This window comes from Gracilinanus agilis, chromosome 4, assembly GCF_016433145.1.
Source record: "Gracilinanus agilis isolate LMUSP501 chromosome 4, AgileGrace, whole genome shotgun sequence".
In the NCBI taxonomy this organism is placed as follows: Eukaryota; Metazoa; Chordata; class Mammalia; order Didelphimorphia; family Didelphidae; genus Gracilinanus; species Gracilinanus agilis.
In genome coordinates this window covers 396,798,042-396,811,466 of record NC_058133.1, presented here as the reverse complement: position 1 = coordinate 396,811,466, position 13,425 = coordinate 396,798,042, and the positions used below count along the sequence as shown (strand labels likewise).

Genomic DNA, 13,425 nt, shown 5'->3' with positions numbered 1-13,425 from the left:
TGACTCTGCCCCAGGTTATGCAGAAAGCACTAGTCTGAGAAGGACTTGAAAGGCTTTCTGGAAGAAAGACAGTCTCACTATCCACTATTCCACACTTCCTCTAACCTTACTAATGCCTTTTATGTTTTTTCTACATTTTGCTGCCACATCTCAACTATTATAAAACAGAAGAATCCTGATATTTTTAGGTTGTCCTTATATATGTGTTTCTCCTCTATTATTCTAGCAACTGTTCTCTGGACCTTCTCCAAGTCCATTAAATCCTCCTTGAGGTGTGGTAATTAGAATTGTATATATTCTTGTATAACCCAGTGGAATTGCTTGTCAGCTCCTAGAAGGGGAGGGAAGAGGAGTGGGAAATCATGTAACCATGGAAAAATATTCTAAATAAAAAAAATTGTATATATTAGTCCCAGAATAGACATGTCAGGATTCCATTTAAGAGATGGATAACAGTTTGGGTTTTTTTCCTTTAAAGAGATTTATTGCCTTTCTCCCAGAATCCCTCAAAATTCCATCATATTTGGCACTCCTGGAGTCACATGATTTCTAATGGGAATGTAGTAAGAATCAATATATGGGGCAGGTAGGTGACTTAGTGCCAAACCTGGAGTCAAGAAGAATCATCTTCTTGAGTTCAAATCTGGCCTCAGAGCTTTACTAGCCTTGTGACCCTAAGCAAGCCATTTAACCCTATTTACCTAGCCCTTACCCCTTTGTCTTAGAGTTGTCAATCAGAAAGTAGGGTTTAAAAAAATAAGAATCAATATATATTAGATCATCTATGGTGGTCTTGATGCAGGGAATCTATCAACATAAGTCACAACCCATCTAAAACTTAGTATGATCATACAATCAGAGATTTAGATTGAGGCCAGCTAGTTCAACTCTTTTATATTACAGATAAGTAAAGCAAGATGACAGGCAGCTAGGTGACACAGAAGATAATGTGACATGCCTAGAATCAGGAAGACACATCTTTCTCAGCTCAAATCGGGTCTCAGACACTTCCTACTTGTGTGACCTGGGCAAGTCACTTACCTCTTTTGCCTCAATTTCCTTATCTGTAAAATGAGCTGGAGAAGGAAATTGCAAACTCCTCAGGTATCTTTGCAAGAAAACCTCAAATGGGGTCATTTATTGTGCTGAATAGTTAAAGTACTTGCCAATAACCACACAATTAGTAAATGTCAAGAGGTAGGATTTGAACTTAAAGAGGCAGGATTTGAACATTATGGTAAGATATGCTAACCCCTGGGTCATGCTGTCTTTCTCTAATGAAAATTGAGATTCCTTAAACTCTCTCTTGTTTCTATTTTTTGGGAAGAGTTGTTCTTTGTTGTTTTGGTTAAAATTTAGAATATCTAATTCTTTTGGCCAATAAAGTTTAACATCAGACTCGAGGAGAACAGATGCCAATATCTGGCATGCAGCAAGACTCTTGAGTCTATACAGTTACTCTAAGGCAGTGGCTGCCAAACTTTTTTGGCTTACCACCCCCTTTCCAGAAAAAATATTACTTAGTGCCCCTGGAAATTAATTTTTTTTAAATTTTAGTAGCAATTAATAGGAAAGATAAATGTACCTGTGGTCATCACTGCTCTCCTGGATCGCTGCAGCACCCACCAGGGGGCGGTGGTGCCCACTTTGGGAATCACTGCTCTAAGGCAACGGAAACTCAATTGTTTTTAGATTGACTAGAGAGCAGAATTCATCATAAGGCAAGCCTGCTTTGTAGTGTATTCAGTTTTAAGTTTAAGTGCTTAATATTAGAATTAAAGTACTGAATTGAGAATGTCTTTGATTATGTTTTCAATTGAATAGATGTCCCATGGATTGGACCCTTAGGTTAACACAAAAAGTTCACAATACAGTATGAAACTGTGATTAAAGAATTCTATTTTAGGAGTAGATCTCTACCTAATACCCACCACTCTAGAACTCTAGTGAGCCACTGTCTATGGAACCCTTTGCAACAACTGGGTGACAAAGTAGGTAGAGTACTTTACTTGGAGTCAGGAGACCTGGATTGAAATCTTGATTATGACACTAACTAGCTGGTGACCCAGGACAGATTGTTTTAACTCTAGGAGCAACAGTTTCCTCATATAAAAAACAAGAGGATGGATGGACAGATGGCCTCTGAGGTAGCCCTTCTATCTTGGAATCTATGATCCTGTGATCCCTTCCTCCAAAAGAAAATGGAAGAATCCCAGAGTTAACGTTTGTGTACTTCAGCCTGTACATTCCATTGTAATTGCTCACTGAGGCTAGTACCCTGCACACTGGTTTTGACTAGAGGGTAGTATAATTATTTGCAAACCTGAACAGAAGGTTGAAGAAAAGTTCTGGAGGGCAGAGTCCACTTCTTCTACACTGGGGAGGGCAAGGAGCCGAGGAAGGAGGTTTCCCAGGGTTTGTATAAACAACCTGGCACTGTGCTGATCTGCCTCCTGGCTCTTCAGCAGTTTTAATGAGAGGGCAGCCGTCCTCAAAGATCTGTGGCCCAAGCAATCCCTCGGGGTCTGCTCTTCATCAGCTAGAGAACAATTGTCAGACCCAATGTCTGAGACATCAGACCTCCCAGAGTCTTTTTCTGCTGCCATGGAGTACTGATCACAGGAATCAAATTCAGTCCTAGAAAGGTCTTGGTCATCTACACTGAAATTACTCTCACTATATCTGGATCCGTATGACCTCGTCCTGCAATCAACGGACAGGAAATTAGTTATGTCAGGGTAAACAACAGTGTGGCTTCTCTGAACAACATCTGGTTGGTCTATCGCTTCTGATTCTCGCTCTTTCCTTAGAATTTCCTTACTCTCTTGTATGGCTGGCGACTTTAAACTCTTTTGGTTTTCGGGGTTCTCCTCAGGCGTGGTCTGCCCCATTTCACCCTCCAAAGTGGTCTGCCCCGTATCCGTGGTAACACTAATGCTAATGTCAGGGCTCTTCTCATTTCCTGATTCCCATGGGGTGTGTTCTGAGGACAGGACTCGCCTTTGCCACCGAAAGTCAGCTTCATTGATCTCCATGGACTCGCGGCTCGATTCGGCCCCATCTTTCAACTCATCAATGCGCCGAAGAATCAGCTGCACCTGTTCCTCACTCAAACCTTTGCCCTGGCTAAGTTCATCTAAAGCTCCAAGGAGGGTGCAGACACAGGATACCGAGGCAAAGCAGGCTTCAATGCCACCTTTAATACAAGCTTCTGTCATTCCATCCATGATGCTGCGCCATTGTTGTTGGGTTTGTTTTTTAAGAGAGAAAGAGAGAGAGAGAAAAAAAAAACACCATCTCAAGGATAGAAAAAGTATTCTAAAGGGAACATGCATTGGTAAACTGGTACTATTCAGATATATTAGTTCTCTTTTATTTTAAATCTATATCATTTCATCAGTGTGGCTACTTTCCTCTACTTTCACTGGCAAATTTTAGAGCTCTAACTATGACATAGGAGAGGATCTCTTTGAATTGCCAAAAATTCACCAACCCACTGACAAAATTCTCCAAACTTAGGCTAAATCTTTGTTTGACATACATGTAGTCCATAGCAAATGCATACACACACACACATATATGTACACACACACATTAAACTATATATACAACAGGACATCATTTTATGGTGACTAATATGATTCAAGACCCTTTGCATGAGTTGAAAATTTTACATAATAACAAATCCATCATTTAATAAGTTTTTCTTATATGAACATACTTACACACTATAGGGTGATTCTTAGTCTCATCAGAGTTAACAGCATCCTTACTCTTGTACTTTGGGTCCATTATTAATAACTAAATAGCCTTAATGAAATAGAGAGAAGCAATGCTCTGACGTAGACGTGATTTAATAAGAGTGATAACTTGGGATAAAGACTTATATAGGAGCTAAGGTGGGGCACAAAGCAGTGTACTGACTTACATTAATGCTTTTCAGAGCAAGAATGAGCACAATTGGGTGAAATTCTCTGAGGCTTTAAGCAGCTTGAGAAAATGGCGTGAATTTATTACATAATTTAAAATTATTATTTTATGTATTTTTCTGTCTTTATTTCTTTCATTTGCCAATTGCACATATCTCAAAGTATGTTGAGTTTATATAAAATAAAGTCTGATTCTAATCATGTTATAATAATATATATGTTCTAAAATATATATTATATCATATGTTTTGATATAGTTTATCATGTTATAATATAATAATATATCATATATTATACTGTTTTATATATTTGATATCATAGTATAATAATAGTATACTATACTATACTATGGGGCAGTTAGGTGGTAGGTACAGTGAATATAGTGTTGACCTGGAGTCAGGAAGACTCATCTGAGTTCAAATCCAGCCTCAGACATTTACTAGCTTTGTAACCGTGGACAAGTCACTTCTCCCTGTTGGCAGGAGCTGGAGAAGGAAATGGCAAACTACTCCAGTATCTTTGCCAAGAGAACTACAAATGGTGTTTCAAAGAATCACATATGACTGAAATGACTGAGTAATAATTACAACAAATGATATATCATATCATATGTTACATATATGATAGTTTATATGAGGTGATATATTATGTTATGATGTCATATAATTGTATATAGCACAATAATATATCATATTTATCGGTGTGAGGTATAATATATGTTATGCCATATAATCAGATACAATATGAATACATATTATGTAAATGCATATGTGTGTATACATGTATATTCATATATTATTTTATTGGGATTTAGGAATGGATCTCAATTTTACTAGCTTTGGAAGAAAGCATCAGTGCAAGTCAGCAACTGTTTTGCAATTTATGGTCTTAAAGTATTGACTGGGTGGGGGGACACTGAGAGGTTTCAATTTAAATTAAGGTCACCCAATTAGTATGTGTCAGGGGACATTGAAACATGGTTTCTTGACTAAAGCCAAAGCTTTATCCACTATCCTTACAGGCTCTATATATAATAAGGATAGAAACTGAATTTATGCTATCACTAGAAAAGTGAACTCCATGGGGAGAAATTCTCAACTAATTTAGGTAATCACTTTCTCTGTAACTTAGGGTTCTAGTAGACTACCCAAGACACTGAGCGATTAAACAATTTGCCCGGGGTTGGACTTGAACCCAGTTCTTTATGGCTCATAGGATAGTTCTTTTTCTACCATTTCACACTGTATCTCACCCCTTACCCATACACCACACACACACACACACACACACACACACACACACACACACACACACAGGCTGAGTGAATTCTTCTGAAGATTAGTCTTCAATAAATAGTACAGGAAAGAAAGTGCATACATACAGTTTGAGAAGATCGAGATGCGACTTTCTTTTTGAAACTGATCTTTTCCTGGATTCTGGTTCAGTGGAGCTGGGTCCTGCCAGATCACAGAGCCTCTGGGGGCTACCAAGTATCTTTAAAAATAGGAAAATACCTTAGGTTTGCTTTTATTTTTTAAAAAAGAAAAGAATATCATACATTCACAAAAAGTTGTACAAACGTGAGCTCAAATAAACACAAAATCTCTCTGTGGTGTCAGCAAACCCCAGGAGACACTTAGCTGCAAATCTGGTACCCCAAACAAAGCAAGTCTTAACAATTTTCTTGGCCTGCATTCTAGCATCCAGACAAACATTCAGGCTGGGCTTTAATAGAAAAATCTCAAGGGTGTGATTTGTCTTAGGGTACCAACACTTTTGTTTTTCTGACAGTGTAGAGTGATTTTGTTCTGTTTTTAGATTGTGATTTGGTGTTAATGATCCTGAGGAGAAGAATGGCTTTGTAGTAAGTCTTTTGGCTGAAAATCTGATCGTTATGTTTATGTTTAAATCAATGAAGGCACTTACTGGAAAGGAGAGAGACACATTGCTAGTATTTTAGAAAAAAGTAAAGATTTACAAAGCCATGGGTGAAACAGCATAAAATCATCAGATTTCTTAGATTAGGGTCAAGGATGTTAATAGTCATAGTTCTGGGTAGGGTGGTGGGGATGTCTGGCAATATAAATTATAACAAAGGGAAGAAGATTCCTTTCCGATTTAGTGTTGTAGAGGAGGGGGTGGAAAGCATTGAAATTAGGCTTTTTATGAAGTGTTCCTCATATACTTTTTAGAAAAGAAAGAACAGCAAAGAACAGGTGAATAAGTGAAGTCCCTAACCCCTTTTGTTCACTTGTACATAGATATTTTGAAACTCTTGCCATTTCTCTCTGCCCCATAAGAAACCAGAAAGACTACAAGGAAATATCACACTTTGTGTTCAAATAATGAAATGTTAAGCAAACATCCTGGACAGAAACAGGTTTCATTGTTTGCCTAAGCTCTGAACCTTAGAATATCTAGGTTACCAACTTTTCAGAGTTACTGGTTTTCTATTTTTAAATAAAACGAAATAGAGACATTTATGTAAATATACTTCGCAGATTCAGGTAGTGGGTTTTGTTGAGGGGAGTTGGAGGAAGGGAGGGAAGAGCCAGCATTTCTAGAAAAGACAAATTCAGGAGCTCAGCATGCCAGGCCCAGTTCTGACCTTGCATTGCTGTTTGAACTTAAGCAGTCTGTTAACTGATCTCTGAAAAATGGAGTCTTCTAAATGTCCTCTATAGAGAAATTTTGGAGACTATTAGAAGTCGACTATTTAAAATAGGATTAGAAAATCGGTGTGGCATAATGTAGCATAATGGAACCAAGAAGACCTGGGTTTAAATGCAGCCCAATATTTCCCAGCTATGTGACCACAGGGAAATCTTAGTTACAAGAAGCTTAGTTACAGTCTGTGAGTGCAGAGAGTTCATATATATGGATAAAATAGGCAGCTAGGTGCTGCAGTGGATAGAGCCCTGCATTTGGGGTTGGGAATGTAGACTGATGTAGACCAAGTTCAATCTAATCTCAGTCTGCCTCAATTTCCTCCTCTGTTAAAATGGGATGATAATAGCATCTACCTCACAGGGCTGTTATAAGGATCAAATGTGAAAATACTTGTAATGTGCTTAGCATGGTGCCTAGTCCATAGTTGGTGCTTAATAAATGCTTGTTCCCTTTTCCTTCTCCTTCTTCCTTATTTCAATGGATCTAGGACAGCATTGGTGTAAGTACCTTCCATTGGTGTAATTCATAACCTATATGTGCCTTCTTCTTTCTCACATATTAGAGAACTATATTGCCCATATGCAGGCTACTCAGCTTTTAAAGGTCAGATAGATTTATTACTATTTTTATAAACCCTTACCTTCCATCTCAGAGTCAATATCAAGTATTGGTTCTAATTCACAAGAACGGTAAAGCTAAAAAATAGAAGCTAAGTGACTTGCCCACAGTCACATAGTGAGGAAGTGTCTGATGTCAGATTTGAACTCAGAACTTCCCGTCTCTAGGTCTGGCTCTCAGTCCACTGAGCCACCTAGCTGCTCCTGTCACATATCTTTATAATATATAGCCATAGCTCTACTACTTGATACTTTGGGGAGAAAAGAAAAGGAACTGGAGCATAGTTTGACTTCTCATTCCCTCTGCAGATACCCTCTCACTAACTCCTTCAATTAAATAATTGTATTCAACTGTCAGCCTATATTCTGTGCCCAACATTGTAGAAGAGATCATCCAGGGACTGAGTATTTCAAGCCCAGCTCAGTCCCTATGTTGTTGTCGGACCTTGAGCAATCTGTCACCTGATCTTTGAAAACTAGGGTTTCCTGACAAATGTTCTCCAAAGGGAAGTTGTGGAGAATATTAGAAGTTATCATTTTGCTTTCAATGAACTATTTGGGGAAAATAAAGAACCCAAAACAACAAAATCCTTAGAAACAATTAGAATATTAGAACAATTGAAGGATAATAGAATGTAAGTAATGGGATGGTTAATGAACATCTAGAACAGGAAAGAATCATCTCAAAGAGTTCACTTTATCAAGAAAAGAGCTTGCCAAACTATTAGCATTTCCTTTTTTGGCAGGGTTAATAGATTAGTACACCAGGGAAATGATATTAATACAGTTTACTTAGATTTGAACAAAGCAGGGGTGATAATTCTATTGTACTTTGTTGCAATCAAACCACCTGGAGTATTATGTCTAATTAAATTCTGTTTAACTGCATTAAGTCCTGAGAAAACAAAGATAAAATTCCAATAGATTCTACCCCCAAGGAGCTTATGTTCTATTAGAAAAAATAACACATATTCAGATAAGTGGATCCAAAATATATCCTAAATAAAAACAAAGTACCGGAGGCTAAGATGGGTTGGTGTAATTAGAAAGAGAGTATTAACAATGGGGGAGGAATGACAGAAAAGGTTGCATGCAGGAGGCACTTGAGAGGAATCTCAAAGGAAGCTTAGGGATTCTAGGAGATGGAGATGAGGGAAGAGAGCAAATCTAAGCACGGAGAGCATTGCCTTGTGGAAGCATGGAAATGGAGGCTAAAATTTGTGTGTGAGGAATAGTAAGTTGACTGGTTTGTTTGGGGGATAATGTATATGATAGGACACAATATGAAATCAGTTTGGAAAGAGAGGTTAGAACTATGTTGTGAAGGTATTTAAATGTCAGACAGGAAGTATTTTGTCCTAGAGGCAATAGTGATGCTTCTTGGGATTTCCTATGGTCAGATCTATACTCTAGGACCAGCCATTAGGCAACTGTGTAGGAAATGGGCTGGAGATTGGAGACAAGGTAGAAGACCAAGTCAGAAGCTCCTACAATGTAATGAGGGTCTGAACTAGAGTCTATATGCAGGGACAGAAGTGAGAAAGGTTGTGGAGGTTCTGGAAAGGATAAGACAAAGGCTATCCAAACAAGGGCAACTGCAATAGCAAAGGCCTTGCTACCCTGTCAAAGGTCAGTTGAAGAAATTGAGGTTGTTAACCCTGGAGAAGAGAAGACTTGAAAGGAAATGGAAGCTGTAGTCATGTGGAAAAGGGATTAATTTGTTTTTGCTTGACCTCAGAGGGTAGATGAGAAAGAATGAGAAATTGAAGAGAAGCATGCTTACTTTTAATGTAAAGGGAATTTCTCAAAATTTAGGCCTATCCAAAAAAGTGAAACAGCCTACTTCAGTCAGGGTTCAATTTGGCCATGAAAACCTTTTTAGGCTACTTTGGAATAAGTTCCTGGTTATTCAACATGCTTAATGAATAAGATGCTCTAATTAACAGAAAGTCATCATGAATGTTTTATTTTTTTAATTCAACAAAATAAAATATACTTACATTAAAGTTATATAGAATTTAATTTCTAGGTAATGACTATTAAATAAAAGTGGTCTACTTCAGGAGTTCTTAACCTGAGATCTGTGAGATTTAAAAAAAATATTCCAATCATCATATTTCAATATAATTAATTTCCTTTGAAATCCTATATATGGTCCATATATTATATATACAATTAATTGTATGCATTTAATAACATAAGAAGGGGTACATAGCCAAAAGGATTCATGATACCAAAAAAAAAGGTCTTCAAAGAAAAAATGTTTGTTGTTCAATTGATTTTAGTCATGTGCAACTCTTTGTGGCCCTGTTTGGGTTTTTTTGGTAGAGCTAACTTGGAATGGTTTGCTGTTTCTTTTTCTAGATAATTTTATAGATGAGGAAACTAAAGGAAACAGGGTGAAGTGACTTGCACAGGGTCACATAGGAGTAAATATCTAAAACCACATTTGAACTCATAAAGATGAGTCTTCCTGACTCCAGGTCTAGTACTCTATCCATTACACCAAATAGCTTGATTAACCCATATTGGGTATGCTGACATTGTTTTGTAGGTTGTCTTGTGCAGGGATAAGCTGGGCTAAAATGGTCTCTAAGGACTCTTCCTGTCATTCTGTAATTATAACCAAGGACTAAATAGTTTGAAACAGATTTTTTTTTGGAGGTTAGCTATTTTATTTTATTTTAATTTATTTTTTGACTTTTTAAAATTTTTATTTATTTAATTGATTTAGAATATTTTTTCCATGGTTATATGATTCATATTCTTTCTCTCCCCCTCCTCCCACCCCTAGTACCATAGCCAATGAGCAATTCCACTGGGTTTTACATGTGTCATTGGTCTTCCTATTTCCATATTATTAATATTTGCACTAGAGTGATTGAGTCTACATCCCCATCATATCCCCATTAAGCCATGTGATCAAGCAATTGTTTTTCTTCTGTTTGAAACAGACTATTTTAAATGCAATAGTACTTAAAGGAGACATCACAAGGAGTTGGAATAATCAAAAAGGATTTTATAGAAGAGGTAAAATTTAATCTGGGGCTTGAACACGAGGTAAGATTTAAAGAAGCAATTAGTGGTGGGAAGAGTATGTGCATTGGAGAAAGGGCCAAAAGGTAAAGATGTACGTGAAAGCACAATCACTGGGGAAAGGGGCCAGAGGAGGAAAAGTGGAAAAGAGACCAATTAGACATGTGAAGAAGGTTCATATTGGAGAACAGTGATGGATAGAAAGAAGGCTTGGGATACAGGAAGAAAAACAGAGTTGATCTAGTAGAAAATGAAAAAGCAGTGTAATTCTTGAGCAAGGAAAGGAATAATGAATGTGTTTTACTAATCTTAGTCTGATAGGGCACGAATGTTAGTTTGGAGAGCTAATAGGATAATAAATCTAGAGCTGGAAAGTACCTTAGAGGCCATCGAGTTCAACCCACTCATTTCACAGCTGAAGAAACAGCGACCCAGTGAAGTTAAGTGATTTATCCAAAACCACAGTATCAAAAGTAGGATTTGAGCCCAGGTCCTCTGACTCTAGAATCAGTGTTTGAAATTAAACTCATGAATACCAACTAAGGTAGCCAAATAAATGGTGGATCAAGGGGGAACAGTCAAGCCTTCTATTAATGGAGGTCTGACAGTCACAGAATCCTAAGTCATCCAAGCTTGGCATTATATAATATCAGCTAAGTGAGTGCAGGATTGATAATTCTCTTGCAGGGTGCTTTGTGGTAGATAGGAATGAAGGTTATAGCTTAGTTCAATCCATCAACAGAATGACCAGCAAACATTTACTTAGTGTTTATTATGGACAAAGCCTGGTAGTCAGGCAAATACAGAAAGTCACACTTGAGTTCTTGCCTACCTCTTTCATGATTTTGATGGCTTCCACTCGGTGCTGCGGTGGAGGATAAAGCAATACCCGATGATAAAGCGACTGCAGCACTGGCTTCATGGATTCCACTGATCCCACCAAGCGGATTAGCTCAGCTGCAATGTAGTAAATTGTTCGGGCCACCGGTCCACTGAGAGCTGGTGCTGTGGAGGAACACCCAGATCCTCGGCCATGATCAGAAACCCCCAAGGAGGAGGAGTCAGATTCAATACTGATGCTGTTGCTGTGAGCAGAGGTGATGGTTTTATCATGAATTGGATTTCCCAGGATCACTATAAGAGCTGGACAGAGGTGCTTCCTAGGGGTGGAGAGGAAGAGAAACATGGGAGATGAACATTTTAGATGGTGTTACACTTTCAGTCTAAAAATTAAATGCCAAATTAAATCTCCAACTCTGTAAGCGATCACCTAATTGACTTGTTATTGAGGTATGTGATTTTTTTCTTCAAAGTTGGTTAGTCATAAGTTAAGTCACCAAGTTAGGAACATTCTCTCACTAGATCATAGGACGTAAAGTCAAGATATCTGGGTTCAATTTTCACTTTAAATATTTACTATCAATATGACCATGGGAAAATGGCAACTTTTCAGACACCCAGTTGGAGACAACTATTTTGGTAAAGTTCTGAAGGCAGAATTATGTGATGCAGTACGATGCCAGCTGAATTAGGAGTCATAGGATATTGGTTCAAATCCCAGTTCTGTCTGTCCTAGAGCAAGTAGCTTTTCCTCTCTGGGCCTGAGTCTCCTCGTTGTTAAAAGGAAAGGGTGGAACCAGATGGCTTCTGAGAATCTTTCCAGCTCTCAGTCTATGGCCTTATGATCTTAGGGTTCAAATGGCAGATGTCACAAAGGCAAGGGTCTCTTGGCCTTAGGCTGCCTAGGTTCTTCAGTACTACTGAAATATTTCCTTTTGTCTCAAGCTGGGTGTTACCAAATAAAATATCAATAGAAGTAATAAGACATCATCCTTTCTACAACAATTGTCCCAGAAAACTTTAATGATTTAGTTATAGACATTTGTTTCACTATAATCATAATACAATTTGTTCCTTTCACTCAAGAAATGAATTTCAGATTCTTCAGTGACAAATACCATTATCCTTTCTCTTCTATAGATGAAGAGCTTCCTGTAGCAATTGGATGGCCCCCTGAGGTCCCTGCCAACTCTAATACTCTATGATTATGATTGCAACTAAATGATTCTCATCAAGGATAAAACAGAAAGACAGGATCTAGCAACTCCAAATTCTCTGCACTATAGGCATGTTCCAATAGTGCCAAGGTGCAACACTATCCTTCATTTGTATAGTATAAGTCATAGCTTAGAAAAATCTCATTTGTCATTTACTTGAATGTATGATGTATAAGTATCATCCTGACAATATACATATATATATATATATATATTTATGAGAGAGAAAGAAAAAAGAGTGAGAAAAAGAGAGGGAGTAAGACAGAAACAGAGGGAAAGCAAAAGAAAGAGAGAGAAGAAAGAGAAAGTAAGAGAGAGGGGAAAGAGAGAGGGAGGGAAAGAGAAAAGTGAAAGAGAAGAGAGAGAAAGAGAAAAAGATAGAGAGAAAGAGAAAAAAGAGGAGAGAAAATTAAAAGGGAGGAGAGAAAGAGGGAGGGGTTGAGACAGAGAGACAGAGGCAGAGAGGGAGAGAGAGAGAGAGCACTTATATTTATGTCAGATTGTCAAGATATTGTGATTTTGTAGGTATGGGAACTAATTCTACCTAGTAAATTGAAATCCATCTATAATTCATCCTAAGAGCCTCACGGCTCAGAAGGATTTAAATAACTTGCCAGGTGTATTGCATTGGAAAGAATACTGAACTTAGAATGTGGGATTTGGAGTTATTGACTTCAAATTCCAGCTCTGCCACTATTTTCCCTGCCTCATCTGAAGCAAGTCTGGGTCTTAATTATATTATCTGTAAAATGAAGGGCCTAGACTAGATGACCTGTATGGTCCTTTCTAGCTTTAAACTGATAATTCTATGGTTCTAAATCCATTACACAATTCTATCTTTCTTGGTATTTAGAAACAAAGAATGACAGTATTGTAAGAATAGTGCATAGCATCAGCAAGTATCTTTGGAACTGATATAATTGGGTGGGAAGCTTTAGATTTCACTTAGAAATGAGCCTCCACCATGGCTCCTAAAGAATAAGAAAAAAAATTTTAGGTCTATCACCTATACCTAAATACCTAAATATGACCTATACCTTGATACCTAAAAAAACCCCCAATAACCCCAACTGTCTAACTAGAGCGCTCTCTCTCTCTCTCTCTCTCTCTCTCTCT

General features: G+C 37.8%; 1 protein-coding gene across 1 annotated transcript in view; it reads right to left on the bottom strand.

Moving 5' to 3' along the window:
• The window catches only part of ARFGEF3 (ARFGEF family member 3), a 215,742-nt gene that overhangs the window by 78,223 nt on the left and 124,094 nt on the right, over positions 1–13,425 (bottom strand). Inside the window, exons 10-12 of the mRNA XM_044674613.1 lie at positions 11,085–11,412; positions 5,311–5,423; positions 2,324–3,231 (exon numbers count right to left, since the gene is read on the bottom strand). Of these exons, the coding sequence (XP_044530548.1) occupies positions 2,324–3,231; positions 5,311–5,423; positions 11,085–11,412 (1,349 nt within the window). The remainder of the gene's footprint in view (positions 1–2,323; positions 3,232–5,310; positions 5,424–11,084; positions 11,413–13,425) is intronic.